The 20,436-nt window shown below is 47.6% G+C and overlaps 1 protein-coding gene across 1 annotated transcript in view; it reads left to right on the plus strand.

The window, feature by feature from the left end:
* Positions 1-1,243: 1,243 nt before the first annotated feature.
* The window catches only part of Dclk3 (doublecortin like kinase 3), a 53,681-nt gene continuing 34,488 nt past the window's right edge, over positions 1,244-20,436 (plus strand). Inside the window, exon 1 of the mRNA XM_006975510.4 lies at positions 1,244-1,547. Coding sequence (XP_006975572.3) covers positions 1,460-1,547 — 88 coding nt within the window. The 5' untranslated portion in view covers positions 1,244-1,459. The remainder of the gene's footprint in view (positions 1,548-20,436) is intronic.

The raw sequence follows: 20,436 nt of genomic DNA on the forward strand, positions 1-20,436 counted from the left end.
ACTCATGTGTACATACCCACCCACACACTTGTACTCATAATTTAAAGTAATAAAAAGATCTTTAAATTTTGGTCATGGTTAGCTTGGGTGTTATGTCACAGTAGTGGAAGACTGTGGATTTTCTAATTCTATTAGAAGATGGAGCAAAGAATCACCCCCATAATCTAACATACTATAGACATCATTGTTGGGTGCCGGGATGAGGCAGGAGGCTGGAAGAGACAATGGGATGCATCTATTAGCCTCAGAAACATTTTGAGAGTCCCAGTTATATTTCCACAAAGCTTCCCAGTTATATTTCAGTGGTCCAAAAAACTTGTCTTATGGTCATTTTGGACACTAGGGACAGCTGGGAAATATATTCTTTATTGTGGATTGCGATGTGTCCAGCTAAAAATTGGGGTTCTGTTAATAGGTCGGAAGGGAAAAAACGGGCTGTGACTAGGTGAACAGCAGTTTTCCCCACAGCATGCAGCGAGGGGAGATAACTGCACCTCGTTGTGGTGTATTGTCTTGAGCTGAGTGCTTCATCCCTACTGCTGGGTGCATTCATCAAAGCCATGTGTAAATGATGGTTATCCACCCAGCCGTCATCTGTTGCTCAAATACTGCTGCGCAAGGCAGAAAACACACCATCTGATCTCTCAAGCCCAGTTTGACTCGTAGTCTCCCTGCTCCCGAATATAAATGACAGTATTAGAAAGAGTGGCTGTTAAAGGCCCCTAAGGAGAAAATGCTGGAGTACTGTATTTGTTACTGCAACTCTGACGGGTAGGTATGGGGTGCTGAGAAGGGGCCGTTTCACAAAAGGCCTTCAATAACCCCAAGATGGGAGGACATCCTGCAGTGTGTCTCTAAACTTGTGGGTTTGGACCACTGTGTCCTAACGTTGACTCAGTGCAGGAAGGATGTTTTGGTGGAGTTCCTACAGTCTGACCTCTGTACTGCAGGGAGAAGCAGGGCTACTGGGGTTCCAGGCCTCCTTGACTTGGGAGTCAATCACTGAGAGCACTGTGGAGAAACAGGTCAAAACCAGTCCCCAAGTTCCTCGGCCAGACAGCTTTGCAGAGGCAAAGGGGGAAGGAAGGAGAGGAAGGAAGAGAGTGAGGGAAGGGGATGGGAGAGAGAGGTCTCATAGGGTCCTGGCTGTTCTGAGATCTTTCTGGGAGCGTCTGCCCGCCCAAGTTCACCGCCAACTCCACCGCCCCCAGGCGGCCTAGGGCGAGGTGGGGCGGGGCGGGGCGGGGCCGGAGGGTGGCGGGGCGGCGCGCGGTTGTCAAGCTTGCGCCGCCTGGGAGACTGTCTTTGCACTGTGGCTGCCGCCTGCGCCAACCAAAGCGAGGAGACCCAAGCTGCTCCGTGCACTGCGTGCAGTGTGTAGTTCCCGAGCCTTCCCGTGTCCGCTCGGCCGCCGTCGGGCCACGTCAGGGAACTGCCACCTGCAGCCAGGCCGCCAGCCATGCCAGCCGCGCCCGCCCTGCGCCCGCCGCCGCCGCCCACGACCCCGGCACCTCCGGCTCCGAGCCGCCCTGCGCCTCCCATCCCGGGTAAGTGCTCGTGGCGACTGTCGGTGGGAACCTCACTCTGGAGCGATGGGCAACAGAGGCAGACCCCACGGGGCTGCACTGTGCATGCGTGTGTGCATGCGTGCGTGTGTTGTGCGCCTGTGTGCACTTGTGCAATCCCTCTCTCTACACCACGGGGAAACTCGTTTGCTAGGGGATGACAGCGGCTGGAGCTGCTACCCTCTCTGAGCAGCCAGAGCGCCATTCCTGGAAAAACACATTGGGCCGGTGCAGCAAGGCTGCAGGAGGAAGGCACATAGAGGAGGAGCTGTCATTGATTAATTGTCTTCATGTGCTAGGCACTAGTCACCTAGGGACCTCTCTTATTCCGTCCTTTCCAGAAAGAATCTGTTTTGAGAATCTAGAGCCACCGCCTTGCCTAGGATCACCCCAGAGTGGTGGAATAGTTTCTTGAACCCTGCTCTCCAGAGCGCTGATTCTAGCTAGAGAGACACACAGAAGAACAAAGGGGGATTAGGAAAAACAACAGGGCCGGCAGAGCCCTTGGGAATTAGCAGGATACATCAGAGCGGGAGAAACAGGACCATCAATTCATTTCAAATATAGAGCCACGTTTTCACTCCTTTCCACGTCTGGCTCTGGGGGCGAGGTGTGGTGGAGAAAGGATAGGGCTGCACCCGGGCTAGGCAGAGGCGTCTGGGGACACCTTCCCAGAGTCTCTGCCTGCTGGGAGTGGGGGTGAGAAGTTGTGGAGGGAATTAGGTTGTTCGCTCCTGACAGTGAGTCATTTTTCCACCTCACTCCTGAGTCCAGACCATTCCCTTCCCTCTACTTGATGGTAGTTTGTCCTGTGGAAGCTAGGTCCCGTTGTCAACAGCTCTTATAACACATGTTGGCATTAGGGAGATCTGCGCAGTGATGAGTGTGTTGGGGGCTGTGGAGTGGGGTCTGTTGCTTCTTACAGGGGTGATCTGCGGGGCTGGTGTTGGGCTAAAGATCACAACGAAATGAGGCACCCAGAGGTATAGGCAGGCACACATTATCCCAGGTGCAGGCAGCGGAAAGCAGAGCCCGGGAGGGCTGCAGAGCTGGAGTGCTGGTTTGTCTACGGCCCAGCTTCAGCAAAGCATGTTGGCATACAACAGTGTTGTTAGTGTGGCGCCACAGGAGAAAGAGCAGAGAGAGGTAGACGTGACTTCTGAGTTAAACTCTCCAACTCTCTTCATTTAGCTTTAAAGGTCTTTGGGCATGGTCCTTTTATGGTGAGCTCTGCTGTGCTTGCCTGTCGGTGCCCTGAGTACTTTGCTCCCAGTGGCAAGCCCCTCTGTCTTTGTTGGAGGGACCTTTGCATTAATTTGCTCGTACAAGCTCAGAGCAAGGACTGGGTGGGTCTTCAAGAGATCCCTGGCTCTTCACTAGGATGCCAAGTCAGGCATGATGCCCTTTGTTTACCAAAAGTTCCTGTGGCATTCCATCAGGTTGACCCCCAGGGCTCTTTGCTGGCCTTACTTGGCTTGTTTGGGTTTCTTAGATCACTTCTTCATTCTCCAACCATTCTTTTCCTATGAACAACTGTGAACACGATAACACACTCACTTGCTCTCATAGGAATTCTTCCTCAGTATCTGATTCCCAGGAACAACAATAACACAACAAACAAAGAAATAAACAGAAAAAAACAAACCTCAAAACATGGAGTCATTTCCCTCCTGTCCTACTTAGCTTTCTGTCGCTGTGGTAAACACCATGATCAAAAGCACCTTGGGAAGGAAAGGGTTGATTTCAGTTTGCAGGTTGCGGTCCACCATGAAGAGAAGTCAGGGTAGGAACCCGGAGGCAGAAACTGAAGCAGAGGCTACTGCTTAGTGGTTTGCTGCCCATGGCTTGGTCAGCTTGCTTTTTTATACAATCCAGGTTGACTTGCCCAGGGGTGGCACTGCCCACGGTGAGGTGGACCCTCCCACATCTATCATTAATCAAGAAATGCTCACAGATTTGCCTATAGGCCAGTCTTATGGAGGCATTTTTCTCAACTGAGGTAGGTTCTCTCTTTCCAAATGACCTGCTCGTGTCAACTGGACAAAAATCTAACCAGCACAAAAATCCCTTCACTTCTCTTTCTCCCCCCTTCTCTCTCCTCTCCCCATCCTTCCTTCCTTCTGGGGGCATGATCTCATACAAACCAGGCTGGTCTTGAACTATCTATGTACTCAAGGCTGGTCTTGAACTCATGATCCTTCTGTTTCCACCTCTTGAGTGCTGGGATTACAAATGTGTCTTCATATCTGACAGCCTTCTCAATGTGTTTCCTCCCCGCTCTGCTCAAACAGCAGTGAACAGCCTGAGTCCTCTAGGGTGGGTAAATTCACAGAGAGTGCCTTGTCTAGGCCCATGGGTCTTGGTGCCCAGACCAGGACTGGCAAGCCACAGTGCCATGGCCCTCATCAGAGTGCCTTTGACAGTACACACAGTGCTCAGTGTTCCTGGTGGCACAGCCCTTGGGCTTGAAGCTCAGAGATGCAAAAACAAACTGGAGAGCTGTTGGGCTGTCCCAAGTTCTCATTCTCTCTCTCTCTCTCTCTCTCTCTCTCTCTCTCTCTCTCTCTCTCTCTCTCTCTCTCTCGTGTGTGTGTGTGTGTGTGTGTGTGTGTGTGTGTGTGTGTGTGTGTGAGTGAAATCCTCCCAATTCCCAATTCAAGAGAAATTTCCCTCTTAGGTTTCCCCTAATGTTTCAGGCAAATATTTTGCTTTTCTCTGGACAAGCTGAGTCAATAAAGGCCTTAGTATCTGTCTAAATGCAACCAAGGGAAGGAAAAGTGCTGTGTGAACCTTGGTCTCACAGCTGCAGTCACAGTGGTACCTCGCTAGGGTGAGTGACTGGTTTCTCTCAGCCTGGTCTTGGAGCCTCTTGGGGGCCCCTTTTCCACAGCAGGGTCTCTGTCGCTGAGAGGACGGCTTTCCTCAGAGGCCTTTGATTGATGATGTTTTTTCTTGGGGTCCAGGGTCCTGTGTGTGCTCATGTTCCAGGTTTCTCCTTTTTCAAGTGGCTGCTGTTAACATCTGAATTTGTCCTGTCTGGTGGCAGAACACCCCTGTTTTTTTCAAGACAGGTTTTCTCTATGTAACACCCTTAGATGTCCTGGAACTCAATTTGTAGACCAGGCTGGTCTTGAACTCACAGAGATCTGCCTGCCTCTGCCTCCAGAGTGCGGGGATTAGAGGTGTGTGCCACCACACCCAGCATTAGAGCCCTTTTAAAGTGTCTGTGGGGGCAGTGATTTGAAAGGGGTGTTTCTGTGAACTACCTGGTAGTGTAGGTCAGTCCTGGGAACTGGGGAGGGGCTTCGGGTTCCATTTCTAGTTGTCTGAAGCTTCCCAGAGACCCCAGGCAAGACTTTGAACTTCTCTGGGAATCCTTTCCTTAATGATAGCCATTCCGCTTACTTCAGTATTGTTTGATGATTAAAGGGGAAATCTTTTCATGAACCCATCAAACAGTTATTGGGCAAGCTTATAAAGTACTTACTTGGGGATAAGAGGCCATTTCCTGGGGACAGTGGCGCTTGTGGAGGCATCATCCTGTGGGTAGTAAGAGAGAGAGAAGAGGGAGAAATTCTGGGTCAGTGGGAGCATGAAGGGTCAAGGAGTCTCTAGAGCTGCCTCAAAAATGATCAGAAATTTGCAAAGGTTTGTATGGTTATGGAGTAAGAACTTGAGTCCTTCAGACCTGCCTGGAGATCCTGGCTCTGAAACTTCAAGGCCACTTGATCCTGTGACCAACCCTCTCTGAACTTGTTCCCTTTATTGGTAAGGTGAGTGTGTTTCAGATGTTCTGAGGAGACACTGATGTGCAGCGCCTACCAGATGCTACAACTGAAAACAATTGAAGTGACTGACATGTTTAGGTGGAAGAGATTGATTGTAGCAAACTTTTAAACAGCTTTGGGCGTTTGAGCCATCTGGCAATGTAGGTAAAAATGGAGATTTGGATTCAGAATGTCTTGGAGTCTGAGATTCTGCCTTTTTTTCCCCTTTTCTTTTCTTTTTTCTTTTTATTTTAAACCAGTTCCTAAATTCTTGTAGGCCTTTCTTATTTGGGGACCACACTTTTAAAACTGAGTCTGTAGTCATTTCTTCCCAGGGAAAATCTGAATCCTCATGGGGACCAAGCAGTGTATGGGAGACATGGCCAATTCCTCAGCGGGCAGATTCAGGATTCTTGGAAGGGTCTGGCTTGGAGCCGGCTGAAGACCCCTAAGGGATGCTGTTAGTAAGTAAGATGTTGTCCTTGGTGGTTTTTGTTTCTAATCCAGCTGCTGTCAGGTGCCCTAGAATCAATCCTCTCGAGAAAGTCCCTCTTGACTAAATGGCCAATACGGCATCTTTCTTATTCTGGCCTTGAGGATTCAGGAGTACGCAGGTTATTATTGGTCCTATCACAGTGTGGTGGGCCTGGTAGGATCTGACATTGAAATAGATAATTATAACATACAGGTGAAAGCATTTTATAAAGCTGGTGGGCAATTGGAGGGGGTACACTGAGATTCTAGGTCACTGCAATCAGGATGTTTATCTTCAAGAAAACAAATAACAGATGTGGGTGAGGATGGGGGTGGGGAAGAACCCTGATATACTGTAGGTGGAGATATAAATTAGTCCAGGCTCTGTGGAAATTAGCATGAAATGTCTAAAAAAGAAACCCAACCCCCTGAAAATAGAACAACCACATGATCCAGCTATACCATTCCTGCATATAAAACTGAAGTCAATAGTCAAAATCAGCACAGAGTGGAAATATTTGATACCTGTGTTTATTACAGTGCTATTCACAATAATCAGAGTATGGAATCAGAATGTCCACCGACAGATGAACAGATCAAGGAAACAGGATATATATATATATATATATATATATATATATATATATATATATATACACATATATATGTATATATACACACACACACACATATAATTTAACATGAAGAAAGATGAAATAGAAACAAATTAAACTGGGGATTGTCATGCTCAGCAAAATAAGTCAGAATCAAAAAAAAAAAAAAAAGAATACTGGGCTGGTCTGAGGGCTCAGGGGGTGAAGGCACTTGCCACCAAGATGGATAACCTGAGCCAGAGTCCTGGAAGGAGAGAACCAACTCACACATATGTGATCCTGTACACACACATAGAAGCAAAGAAAGAAATGCTTAAAAAACACAAATACTTCATGTCATTTCATACACGGAACCGCTCCCTCTCTATATATTAAATAATTATTTATTTTTATGTTGTATGTGGGGGTGTTCTTCTTGCATATATGTCTGTGTACCATGTGCCCGATGTACTGGAGGCCAGAAGAGGACATTGGCTCCCCTGATGCTGGAGTTACAGATGCTGTGAGTTCCCTTAACCCTTAGCACTGGCCACATCTGGCCTCACCTAGAGCTTCCTGCTCCCTCCAACCCCATCCCATGTACCCTGGACAAAGTGATGTCTCTTAAAGCACAGAGCTGACTTCTCCCTTAGTTTAGAGTGTGCAGTGCACCCTGGGAAAGCCTGACACACTCGGGAATCGCAGTGCACCCTGGGAAAGCCTGACACACTCGGGAATCGCAGTGCACCCTGGGAAAGCCTGACACACTCGGGAATCGCAGGTTCTCAAAAAAAAAAATTGTTCTTCCTTTGTTTTTATTCATGATGTTGAATCGCTTACATGACTGTGTTCTGGTCAAGTTTTACCACATACATATTTTCTCATATGTATTCTTGAGTTAGCAATACAATTTGCACAAGGAGATATATATTTTTGGAGACATGTTTAACTATGTAGCTCTGACTTTTTTTGGAACTCATTACCTAGAGCAGCCTGGCCTTGAACTCACAGAGATCTACCTGCTTCTACCTTCCAAGAGGAAATATTAGGTTCAATTTTATTTATTTGTGTGTATGTGTATTTATGAATGTGTGTACTTGTTTTGCACTTGCATGTGGAGGTCAGAGGTCAACATCAGAGGTCTTTCTCAATCATTCTCTCCCTGAATCTAGAACTTGCCTTCCAGGCTGACTGGTCAGCACATTCCATGGATCCTCCTGCCTATGCTTCCCCAATTCAGGGGTCACAGGTGCACACCACCCTCCCGGTTTTTTGTTTTTTCAAACATGGGTGCTGAAAATTGAACTCAGGTCCTCCTGCTTGTTTGACAAGCACTTTACCAACCAGGCCTTCTCCCCGAACTCACTAAATATTATTTTCATTGTCTAGTAAGGAAAGTAGCAAATAAGCATTGTAATGTGGAGATCTCAAACTGATGAGAGAACGGAGCCACCACACAGCGCACAGGGCGGGGCACACAGCACATCACACTCATCCGACCTGGAAGGAGTCTTCTGAGACTGAACCAAAGATTCTATCTTAACAAAAAAAGCACCAGCCATCAAGTTCAGGCCCTGAACATATTCAGTTCATAGCTATGATGGAAGTGTGTCTAGATGCTTGTCCTTGGTCTATGGTCGCAGAAGATCACTAAGCATCAGGGCTTTGGAACTACTGAATGCCGCCACGTGTGGAGGACGCAGTGTAGAAGACAGTGATTTAAGCCAACACTAGGGAACTCGTCTTTTTTGTTTCTTCCTTTAGAGGGCTTCAATTTTTAAGAGCCTGGTAAACTTTCCACTCTGTTTCTAAAGGCAGAGATGCTTAAAATTCTTGTGAAGAGTGACATGGTTGAGGGTAAATGATCTCTAGGCAATTAGGGGACAAGGAAAACGGAAACTGCACTTTGAGGAAGGGAATAGAGAGGACAGGAAACACACAGACAAATTGTCATACACTAAACTTGTGTGGTTTCCAGACTGAAGTCTTGTGTTAACCGAAGTGTTCAGTATGAAATATTTTTAGGGCTGGTGAGGTGGGTAAAACACCTGCCACCAAATCTTATGAACTTGGCTCAGTCGATGGAATCCACATGGTGGAAAGAGAGAACTAATTCCAGCAAATTGTCATCTGGCTACCACACACGTGCTGTGGTGTGTGTCAGTGCACACACACACACACACACACACACACACACACACACACACAGAGAGAGAGAGAGAGAGAGAGAGAGAGAGAGAGAATAATACATTAAAAAGTAAAAACAAATATTTTTAATGTTATTCACTGTTTTCTTTCTGTATAATGATTAACCTAATATACAACAGACAGAAGTACCATGAGCCAGCATCCCCATGTGGCTTCTTCTCTCCTCTTTTTTCTTTTTTCTTTTTTTTAAATCAGGGTTGACCTTTTAGCCTCCCTGCCTTGGGGAGAAGAATCAAAGTAGAGCCTCTGGACTTTCTGGGGAGGCATGGAGCCTCTTTCCTCTGCTTCTGTTGGAACTGGCCACGGGGTTCTGTGACTGGGCCAGAGAGGTGGCCCAGCTGGTAAAATGCTTCTTCTGCAAGTGGGGGGCCTGAGTCTGGATCCCTGGCAGCCATCTGAGAAGCTGTGCATGGGAGCACATGCCAGCGGTCCTGGCTCTGGGGGGATGGTCACAGGAAAGCGACTGGGGAAACACCCTCTGGCTTCCACATCTACACACGGGAACACGTGGACCTTTGTCCACATGACCGTGAACCTCTCCAATGGAGTAGATCCCACAAGCATGGCTCCTGCAGGACTCTACAGGAAGCATCTTTGGGCCTCAAGGTTGACTGCGATTTTTAGGAATGGCTGTGCCAGGATGACTTAGGTGAAGCTGGTTGAGCTTCTTATGGGTGTTGTTTTGGTTTCATGTGTCTGCAGCTAGAGCTGTCTGGAAGTTCAGTTTCAGTGTGGCAGAGACAGTTGGTCTTGCTGAATACCCACGCGTTCCCCCTTCTTAGCTGATGCCATTGTCTCTGTCCATGGTCCCGAGCACACCACCTCTTGTCCTTTGCAAGCTGCCTTGGCCCCGTTAGAGGGCTTTCTCTGGTTGCAGGGGCATGGCTGAGCTATCTTTAGTGCAGTCCAGAAGTGCTGGGCAGTTCCTGAGCATTAGAGCCATCCTCATTTGCCAGAGGGATGAAGATAGTTATGAGTGTCCATGTCCCCCAGGCAGGACAGCCATGGATAGGAGGCATGTCTCTAGTTTCCAGAGATTCTCAGCATAGTAAGCACAAATCAATTCAAATCCTTTCCCAGCTTCTGCTTTGGGGAGGACTTGACACTTGGGGGCTCATTTGGGCTCGTGTGAGCAGCTACTGTAAGTGGATTGTGGGTGGGAGTACAGTTTGCCATGTCCCATGCTAGGCATTTAAAAGTCAGGGCACTTCCTCTGCTCTGCTCTGTTGCTCTGGCGGTTCTGGGGACCGAGTTCCTCAGATGGAGGAGCTGATGTAGAAGAAGCCTTGTAGTCACACTGGGATTCATTAGAGCAAAAAACTACTGTGGTAACCCCTTGGCTCCTTGACATTTACTAACTGAGGCATTTGCTTGTCCAACTCTGGACACCAGGAGGACTCTCTAAGGGACTTCTACCAAAGCCTGTGCCCTTTCTACCTCCCCATTCCCTGTTGAGGATTCTGGGGATCCTTGACCCACATTTTCACCTTTAATTTTTTTTTTTTACTTTTTATCTATTCTTTTACTTTCTTTGAGGCATGATCTCATATAGCCCAGACTGGCTTTCAACCAGCTATAAAGTCAAGGGTGACTTTGGACTTGTGATTGTCTTGCCTCCATTTCCTGAGTGCTGGTGTTACAAGAAGGCCAACACACCTGGTGCTTTGCATGCTCTAGGCAAGTCTCTACCAACTGAGTTACACCCCCATCCCTGACTGATTCTCACCGCTAAACTGTGGGGGAATAGTAAAGTAAAAATGAATGATTTTCTGTCTCACTTTTACTTCCTCCAGAAGACACCTTGGTGTTATTTTTGAAATTTATCCAAATTTACTCCATTTCTAAATCATTGGTCCATTGTTCCAATATTGAATAAAAATGACTCCAGATTGCCTGCTTGGGTTGCAATCATCTTTGATTCTATATTAAATTATAGTGTGAAGTGGCAGCTATTTGGAGGCTAGAGTTATGTTATTTGCTTGAATTTCTGAAAAAGTACCGTTGTGATCAAATCTCTGTAGTGCGTGCTACAGATTGTTAAATCCACACAGACTTGTATAACTGAATGTGGGGGTCACGAAACATTTGGCAATAGAAGGGTTTCTGAACACACAACCAAAAATTAATACAAAGGCAAACACGTAATGAGCCAGAGGTGCTTCTGGTAGTGTTCACAACTGTTTCCTCATGCGACTTCACCATAGCTTTGCCTTTTAACACAAAACATGTGCACTTTGCCCTTTGCAATGCTGCCATGCCCTTTGGCCCCGTGGGACCTTGGGTAAAACACCTTGCCTCTGATTTCAAGACTATTGCAGTTTGTGAATTGTAGTGGTTTTTCTGTGTATACAAAGTTTTCTGCTCTTATAAAAGCACAATGGTTCAATTACAAAAGACTACTAAAGGCTTTTAATGTTTTCATGTTGCCATCCTTCAGTTTGCAAGTATAAAATTAGCAATATTTGTAATGTTTCAGAATGATTGACTTTGAGAACGGTTGTTTAAATTTCTGGCTTGAGTTTCATAAAGAATAATTCAATGAATTTTGATTAGAATTAGGACAGAATTTCTAACAGTTTCTGAAATGGCCCCAAACACATTGTTGCCATCTTTTTACTATGTATTTATGCAAAATGGCATTCTCAGTATTGATGATTATAGAATCAAAACATCTGTCAACTCTTGAGAGACACTGAAGATATCTGTATCCTTCGGAATCAGTGCTGTTGAAACTGGAGAGAGGGTTCTTGGGATTTGTCTAGAGAGATAACTCAGCTGGTGCAGTATGGGGGCCTGAGTTTGGATCCTTGGCAGCCATGTGAGAAGCTCTGCATGGGAGCGCATGCCAGCAGTCCTGGCTCGGGGGGATGGTCACAGGAGGAGCCCGGGGCCCCCTGGCCAGCCAATCTAGCTGAAAGTGACCCCCAGCTTCACTGAGAGAATGTTTCAAAGAGAAAATAAGGTAGAAAATGATTGAGGAAAACACCTGATGCCAACTTCTGGCTTCCACATCTACACACATGTACCCTGTTCCCACATGACCTTTCATCAAATGCATACCTACCTCCCCTGAGGACAGACCCCTTGTTTTGTTTTTTTTCATCTGTGTTTCCCACGCGTGGAACATATCCCAAGAAGCAGATCCCACAGGCATGAGCCCCTGCAGGGCTCTACAGGAAGAGTGGAAAAAGTCTAGGAAACCCCACTGTGTTTTATGAGCCTCACTCTTCACCTCCTCCTCTTCTCTCCCGAAACTTACACTGGTGTTTAAATGGCCTCGAACCTACTAATTACAATGGGGAAGAGATGGGAGTTGTTTAGAGCGGGTTTGACCTCTGGACTGTGGTTCACATGACTCTTGCAATACCTCTGACAGTGTGTGTGTGTGTGTGTGTGTGTGTGTGTGTGTGCGCGCGCGCGCGCGCGCTCGTTCATACCAGAGGACAACCTTGAGTGTTGTTCTCAGTAGCTCAGTAGTTTGTTTTTGAGACCATGTTTCTTATTTGACTTGGAATTTGCCCATTAAGCTGGGCTGGTGGCAGTGATTCTGCCTTATCTGTCCCCCCAGTGCTGGGGTTTCAAGCAGGTGCTACTCCATCCGGCTTTTTACTCTTCATATGGGTGCTGGGGATCGAACTCAGGTCCTCATACATATACAGAAAGTACTTTGCCAACCGAGCCGCTCCCCTCAAAGCCCCCTTCTCACAGTTTTACACTAGTTCCTACATCAATCAACACATTTCTAGTTAAAGCTATTCTCAGGAGTTTTCAAAAGTTGACTTAAAAAAACCCAACTTACTGAAGTTTCTGTAGGAAAGCTAGTGTGTGTATAAACTTTCCTTTATATGTTGAAATTAACATATAAGAAAAATATGTCATTAAGTATTTTTACCTTATATTTTGTAGTAAGGAAACATAGAAAATGGTTTCATGAGCTCAGTTTGCTTTTCCATGTGGCTCAGAATGAATAAACAGGCATGTCCTAGAATTGAAGTGAGTTTATGGAGGTGCAGAGGGAGCAAGGAGACTCATAGGCTCACAGGTCCTGTTCTCAGCCAAGTACACCGACCGTCAGGGATGCTGTGGAGACAAGCAGCCTGGCTTCAGCGTGCGTTTTCTCTTTGAGACACAACCTCTCACATGTATAAACCCACCTGTGACTCCAGTCGTCCGCACATCAAAGGTTTCTTGCAGACAATTGGCACTTGTCAGTAATAACATAGCCTGGGTAACAGCAGATGGTGCCAGAGGTAGCCGCCTCTGCACTGATGCTAAAGACGGGCCTGGCAGGCCAGACTGGTTAACATAAAAGCACCTGTAAGGACACCATGTCCCAAGTCATGTTCTTAACCTGTGCACATGTTGAGCAAACAAAACAATAGGCTCTACTTCAAAAGTAAAAGGAAACAGAAAGAAGTTGAATATATTAGCATCAGCCCCCTTTATATTTTGGGATTTGGGTTCACCGGCAGCCCCAGGTTTTCAGAGCCCCCAGCATCTGACATAAGAGAAAGTTCAGTGTGTGGGTGGAAATTTGCTGTGCGTTGGCTGTGGAAGCCCTTTTGTGCTTTTCCTTGAGCATTGCTTTATTGAGTTAGACATTTGATGATTTGATCGTTTTAAGCACAGACTGGACAGCTGAAGGGGTTTCTCTGCTCTCGGAGAGGGTGTTCTCCAAAGATGATGGTACTGTGAAAGGAAGATCGTTGCCATGCTCACAAGAAGGAAGGAATCTGGGAGCCCAAGACAATCCAAGGTCCTGTGTCCCTGGCATCTATGGATGGTTTTCTAAACCATTTGGTCTGTTACAAAGCAAAAACATCATGTCTGCCCAGCCTCTCTCTGTTTAGTTTCTTAGACTTCGTGGCCAGGACCAAGCAGTGAAGCATGTTGGTGAAGGTGCATGGGGGCTGGGGGGTGGGGTGGTGGTGGCGCAGGGTGTGGGCATAGGATCGGACTGGGCCTCCTCCCTTGGACTCCAGGATGTCTGGGACACAGGCACAGTCTGTGGGTTCTTAAATGCTCTTAGGAATGTGGAGAGAAAGAAGGCTCAGTTGGTCAAGTGTTTGCCACACTGGATGTGAGTTCGGATCTCCAGTACCCATGGAGAAAGTCAGGTGTGACAACATAGTGTCTCGTGCTGGGGAGATGGTAGGAGGATCGCTGGGGCTTGCTGGCCAGCTCGTCTAGCCAGGCAGTGAGCTGTCCCGTAGTGAGAGATGCTGTCTCAGATAATAAGGTGAAGGGGCAGGTGAGAAGGCTGGTCTGGTAGAGGCACTTTAGTCTTGAGCTTGGTGACCTGAGTTCGAGCCCTGGACTCCATGTAAAAGTGAGGGAGAGAGCCAGCTTCACGATGCTTCCTGGTATCCATACTCACACAATAGCATGAATGTACACTATTGTGTGTGTGAGTGAACACACACAATAATAATTACAAATGAAAAAAAGTAGAGAGTGACTAAGGAAGACACTGGATTTCTCTCTCACACATGCACACAGGCACACATGCACACACGTGTGCACACACACACACATACAAATCATGATCAGTGGACTTTTTTCAGGATGGAGCAGAGCATTAAGTATGTGTTCATTTCACAGGGGAAAAGGAACGTTTTACATTTCCCATGTTGCCTTGAGTAACAGTCAGAAACTGGGCCTTCCTGATGCACGGGCTGTCTCCATCTGGAAGTTGGCATTGTGTTTCTTTAACCTACAATTAACTACCTTCTTCTATAACACAGCCAGTAATAGGCAGATGCTTTCATGGTTTAGTGATTTTTTTCTTACCTGTTCTTCGTTCTTCCCATATTCTTGACAGTATCTGCTTTTAGTACACTAGCTTTAACATTAGGTTACCAGGACAATCACTAGTAATTGCCTTGCATTAGCCATTCATTCACTCACATGTATTTTCCGAGAGTCTACTATATGCCACTGTGGTAGATATAGCAACATCATAGAAGCTATGGTATTAGAGCTGGAGGGGTCAGGGGCAGAGGTAGAGCATCTCAGTTCCTCCGTTGGGACTGTACAGACGGTTGGTGCTGGAGCAGAAGATTTGTGTCCTCAGCAGATGACTGAGAGTAGGACATGGGGTCTCTGGCAGACCTGGGCAAAGAAGGGTATATGAAAGAAATGTTGGAAGGTGCTCCAGTGAGCTCTGGGAGATTATTCACTGGTATGCTTACACACACGTCTTTATAGGGTGCACATCCATCTCAGTGTGAGTCTCTGGAGAACTCCAGTGCATGCCTGACACCTAGGACTTTTCATTTTGGGCAGCTGCCTCTCTGTCAATCGTCATTGATCAGGCCTGGTGTAAATGAGTGTGTGGGATTCACAGGTGAATGAGCAAGTTCAGGCAGCAGAAGGTAATGCGTGGGAAACCGGGCATAGATGGGCCCTCCGTGCCAACATAGCAAGAACAGTGGTTAGAGACAGCTGCCTGCCTGGGCATAGGGGTGTCACCAGCCAGAGGCACGCTGGACCTGCAGGAAGCTGATCGAGAGGTTTTAGATAAAGTGTGGGGCAGAATAGCTGGGCACGGTGGCCCACATCTTTTTGTGTTTGTTTCTTTTGAGACAGGGTTTCCAGGCTGGCCTCGAACTCAGAGATCTGCCTGGCTCTACCTCCCAAGTGCTGGGATTAAAGGTGGGTGCCACCACCACCTGGCCTTGTGGCCCACCTCTTTAATCCCAGCACTCAGGAGGCTGAGGCAGGATGATCTCTCTGAGTTTGAGGTCAGCCTGGTCTACAAAGCAAGGTCCAGGACAGCCAGAACTACACAGGGAGACCCTGTCTCAAAAGGAGGAGGAGAAAGAAGAGGAGGGATGGGAGGGGGAGGTGGGGAGGGGGACAGAGAGAGAGGGGGGGAGGGAGGGAGGGGGAGAGAGAGAGTTGGGGCAAAAAGATAGAAAACCCCATGTACATGGTTACATGGCTGATGTGCTTGCCGGCACATTCTGATGGTTACAGACTCAGGCTACAGGCTGTTTTCATTAGTATCACCTATGGCTTCCCTCATACAATGCCTGTTCACTGCTAGCCTACCTCAGTCCTGGCAATAGCTTGGTATGCTTGGAATCTTCCCAAGCAAATCCATTTATTTAGTAGAAGCCACTCTTGCAAGCCATGTTTCTTTGTTTGTTTCTTTCTTTGCCTCTTTTCTTTCTTTTCCTTCCTTCCTTCCTTCCTTCTTTCCTTCCTTCCTTCCTTCCTTCCTTCCTTCCTTCCTTCCTTCCTTCCTTCCTTCCTTCCTCTCTCCCTCCTTCCCTCCCTCCCTTCCTTCCCTCTCTCCTTTCCCCTCCCTTCCCCCTCCCCCCTCTCTTTTTCTTTCTTTCTTTCTTTCTTTCTTTCTTTCTTTCTTTCTTTCTTTCTTTCTTTCTTTCTTTCTTTCTTTCTTTCTTTCTTTCTTTCTTTCTTTCTGCCACATGGCAAGAGAGCATTGAAAGGTCTCCCGCAGAAACTTAGCCATTACTCCCCAGGGAAGCTGGAGCCATAAGGGGCAACTGGAGGGTCCAAGGCCGTCTGTGTTTGATGCCCCCAGAAAGTGGGGTGGGCTCTGTGGGGGAGCTGCTCTTCTTGCAGCGAAGTAGCCTGCCTCAGTGTCCCTGTGGTCACAGTGTGCTGAGTGCTTGCTGCACGCACCAGAGCCTATGGCTGGCCCATTGCTCCCGTCTTCACAGGGTGAACCACAGAGGGAGGATGCTGGACTCTGCTAGCACCTGTGATGCTCCTGGCCTCTGCTTCTCTGAGTGGGTGGGTGCTGGGATGGCTGCCTGAGCTCTGTGGACACCTGCTGCTGTGGCGAGTGTCCACCACCCCTTTCCTTCTTCAAGAGAGAAGAAAACCAAACCCAATCTGATCCCTGGGTGGAAGAAATGTTTGCACCTTAGTCTGCTTTGTGCCAACATTCTCCTTTGTTTGGACTCCTCATCCACTTTAGAATTTCTTTTTTAGAACATTCCGTCTGCAGGGACATTGGGGAAGCTCACCTGTTTATCACCAGCTCTGGGAACACGGTGTGACTGTGTTTTGCCCAGTGGGATGCCGGCTGTCTTCACAACTAGGGCAAAGCTGAGCTCAGGCTATTTTGCTGAGGTGTTGATACCCCCTGCGGAGTCTTGTGTCTGTTCCATTATCTCCGCAGACCCTGAGAGTTTGCTTTAATGTTGTGGTTACAAAGGACAACCTCAGTGCACCAGAGCTCTTATTCAAAACCACTCAGGATCCAGGAAGAGTTGTTTTAGTGCCTGCCGCTGTGGACCTGGGTGGTGATTGCTAACTGTTCACTCTCTGCAGCTGTCAATAGATGTCTTCATACACAAATATTTATATCCAGACAGCCTTTGCACCCAACACAGACCTCCTGAGACTGGGTTTGTGACTTTACTTTTGTTTACAAAGAATTTCTATTTCAATATAAGTCGTTCTTGGGAATTTTTACCAGAAAGTCAAGTGAATCATATAAGCCACCATGTTATTGAATATTTATGAGAAGTATCTTTGTCAGTCAGGTGTGCCCAAGACTCAGAGAGCAGCACAGTGAAGTCAGGTAATATTTGTCTTCCACGGAATTAATAATTTCATTTATGTTATTTATTGGCACAAAATCATTCAAAACATTTCCCTATGATTTATTTTTACAACCAACCCCAATATTTCCCAAATGTACCATTTCTCATGAATATGAATAAAATCTATATTTTAAAAATATTTATTTTTTAATTATATGTATGTATGGGGCTACGGGCACATGAGTGCAGGTGTCTGTAGGTAGAGGCCAGAGGAGGGCGTTGGATCCCCTGGAACTGGAGTTAGTGTTAGTGAGCAGCAGCTGAGGGTGCTTGAATCCGATTTCTGGTCCTCTTCAAGAGCATCAAATGTTCCTAACCACTGAACAATCTTTCCATCCCCCAAAGCTGTATTTTTTGAAATATCCCTCTTAAGATTATTTTAATTGCTCACTGTTTAGTTATTTGGGGTTCACTGATGTGGTCTTACTAAGAAGTCAATATCACTTAAAAGAGGATTGAGGGGGCAAGGGTTTGAACTCACTGTGTAGTTCAGACTGGCCTCCAACTCATGGCAATCCCCCTGCCCCAATATCCTCAGTACTGGGATTACAGGTGTACACCACCACAGTCCACTCTAAAAAAAGTGACTGTTAAAAGAATCTGCAGGCTGTGTCACTCTTCTGTCCTGTACAGTGACAGTCTCCTGCCTGTTCAGATACACATGGCAAATGGGTAAGTCCCAGCTGCAGGTAATGACTGATGGATGGTTCAGGCGTCTTTATACCCATCTAACCCATCCAAACAGAACTGTGAGGATACAGAAGTGAGTAAACAAAGGCATGTGAGTTTGTGCTTAATAAAAAAAAAAATGTACCTGGGCAGTGGTGGCACACACCTTTAATCCCAGCACTCGAGAGGCAGAGGCAGGTGGATGTCTGAATTTGAGAACAGCCTGGTCTAGAGTGAGTTCCAGGACAGCCAGGGCTACACAGAGAAACCCTGTCTTGCAAAACAAAGGTGGTGCTGTGCATGGACTCCATGGCTGTATGTATGTGGGGCAGGTGCTCTACTACGGAGCCAACGGCCCACTGACCCACAGCCCCGCCCTGGGAGTTCGCCTTCCTAGCATCTTCTGCAGCCTCACACACAGGACACATCCTTCCTCCTTTCCTGCTGACACAGCATCAGACATCTGACAGAGAGCAACTTGGGGAAGCAAAGTTCGCTTTGGCTCATGGTTTGAGCAGAAACAATCCACTGTGACAGGGAAGGCATGGTGGCCGAGGGCTCGGATTTGTGGCAGGCACTTGCTCAGATCTCAGCAGAACACGGAGGGAGGACAGGACCTCTCAAGGACCCACTTCTTTTAGTGGAGTCCACCTCCTAAAGGTTCTACAGCTTTCCCAAACAGCATCTCTCCGGGGACCAAATTGTTCAAACACAGGAATCTGGGGTGGGGGGGAATCTTACCTTTAAACCTAACAGGGAGAGAGTGTGTTAACTCTCCCTTCAGCCCCTAACAGGGAGAGAGTGTGTTAACTCTCCTTTCAGCCCCTAACAAGGAGAGAGTGTGTTAACTCTCCCTCCAGCCCCTAACAGGGAGAGAGTGTGTTAACTCTCCCTCCAGCCCGGTGTGTTTGAAGTGCTGTCCGACACTGGCCAGTGGCCTGGGAGCCTGGAGTAACGAGGTGGAACAAGCTAGTGGTGGAGTCTTAGCGTCTGGGTGGCTGGAGGAGAAGTGGGCACAAGGTGGGTGAATGCTTCCGAAAGGACCTACCCAAAAGCCTTCCTTATGTAGCACCCAGCCCAAAGCAAAGCTACTGAGAATCTCCTCTGTTGGAGTTAAGTTTAACAATTCAGGTCAAAGAAAGACTCAGCTGGGCCTGGAATCTGCACCCTTTTGGGAATTCACGGAGTGGGTGGTGGAGCCTTGGGGATGCAGTTGTAGGCGAACTGGGAAGAAACATTAAACCCAGGGTAGGAAGGAAAGACCAGCTGTCCCCAGAGAGAGCCCCTGGAGGCTCAAAGCAGGCCAGCCTCCTCAAGTGTCCTAGAGAAAGACAGTGTGAGGGACGGACGGGGTGGATTGGCATGGAGAACGCTGGCAAGGAGGCTGTTCAGAGTCAGGCCACTTCAGAACCAGTGAGAAGAAAGAGGAGCTGGGGAGTCCATGCCAGGCAGTGGCTGGAATGCCCATCTGGAGGAAAGGGAGCCCGAGAGAAGGGTCACCATTACTGCCAGCTCTGGGAGCAAATGGGGCCATGTTGATAGTAATGCCCAGTGTGCTGAGTCCCAGCAGCCTTCTGCTCACACAGACCCTCCACCTGCAACCTCATGGGCAGAGCGTTGAATCACTTGGATATACTGTGGCTCCTCCCCCCACCCCACCCCGTTGCTATGCAACTTCTGACTCCTCCCTCTGTTGCTCTTAGGTTGCTTTCTCTCCATGGCTTCTGCTGGGCCTGTGCAGATGGCAGGCAGGGGTGGTTCTTCTCACATCTACCTGGTCACCTGGAGTTCAGAGCTCACACAAGCCTTGGAAATTTAGCCCCTTCCCCCTTTCATTCTCCCTGCAGCTCCGAGGTTCTTGAACCAACTTTCTAGGATTGGTGAACATACTTGGATAGGCACCATGCTGCCTCCCCCCCCTTTTTTTTTTGAGTCAGGGTCTCTAGCTGTCCTTAAACTTGCTATGTACTAGAGGATAAGTAAACTTTGGATTCTCCTGCCTCCATTTCCCAAGTGCTGGTATTACAGATGTGCACCCCACATCCGGCTTATGCAGAACTGGGGACAGAACTCAGGGCTTCATGAGTGCTAGTATTCCACCAGCATAGCTACACCCCAATGTCTGTTCCCTCTTCAGACACAGAGCCCGATATCTCCTCCCAGGATCTCTGGAGCCTGTGTACAAAAATGTCTTCCAGCCATTCCCTAGCCTTCCTGCTCTGTGGCAACTGGTGCCAATAAAGGTGTACACTCAAGTCTGGGCCTGTTTGCCATTCCCTGTAGAAGGTAACCATGCTGGATGCCCCATGTCACTGTTCTTGGTGGCATGTTTTGATAATATCAGTAGTTTCTCACTATAAAATTAAACACTTGCAGACAAGCAACACTCCTAGGAGACCCTGGATTTTGATTTTTTTTTAATCTTTGCTACTCAGAGTGTGGGCAGGGACCAGTAACGTCGATTATGAGAAATGCAAATTCTGGAACCCATTCCCAGAAGACTGACTGGACACCAGTGTATGTTTAACAAGCTTCAGGTGGTTTCTGTGTACTCTGGAATTCAGGAATGCCTGGACTACAG

This window comes from Peromyscus maniculatus, chromosome 7, assembly GCF_049852395.1.
Source record: "Peromyscus maniculatus bairdii isolate BWxNUB_F1_BW_parent chromosome 7, HU_Pman_BW_mat_3.1, whole genome shotgun sequence".
Taxonomy (NCBI): Eukaryota; Metazoa; Chordata; class Mammalia; order Rodentia; family Cricetidae; genus Peromyscus; species Peromyscus maniculatus.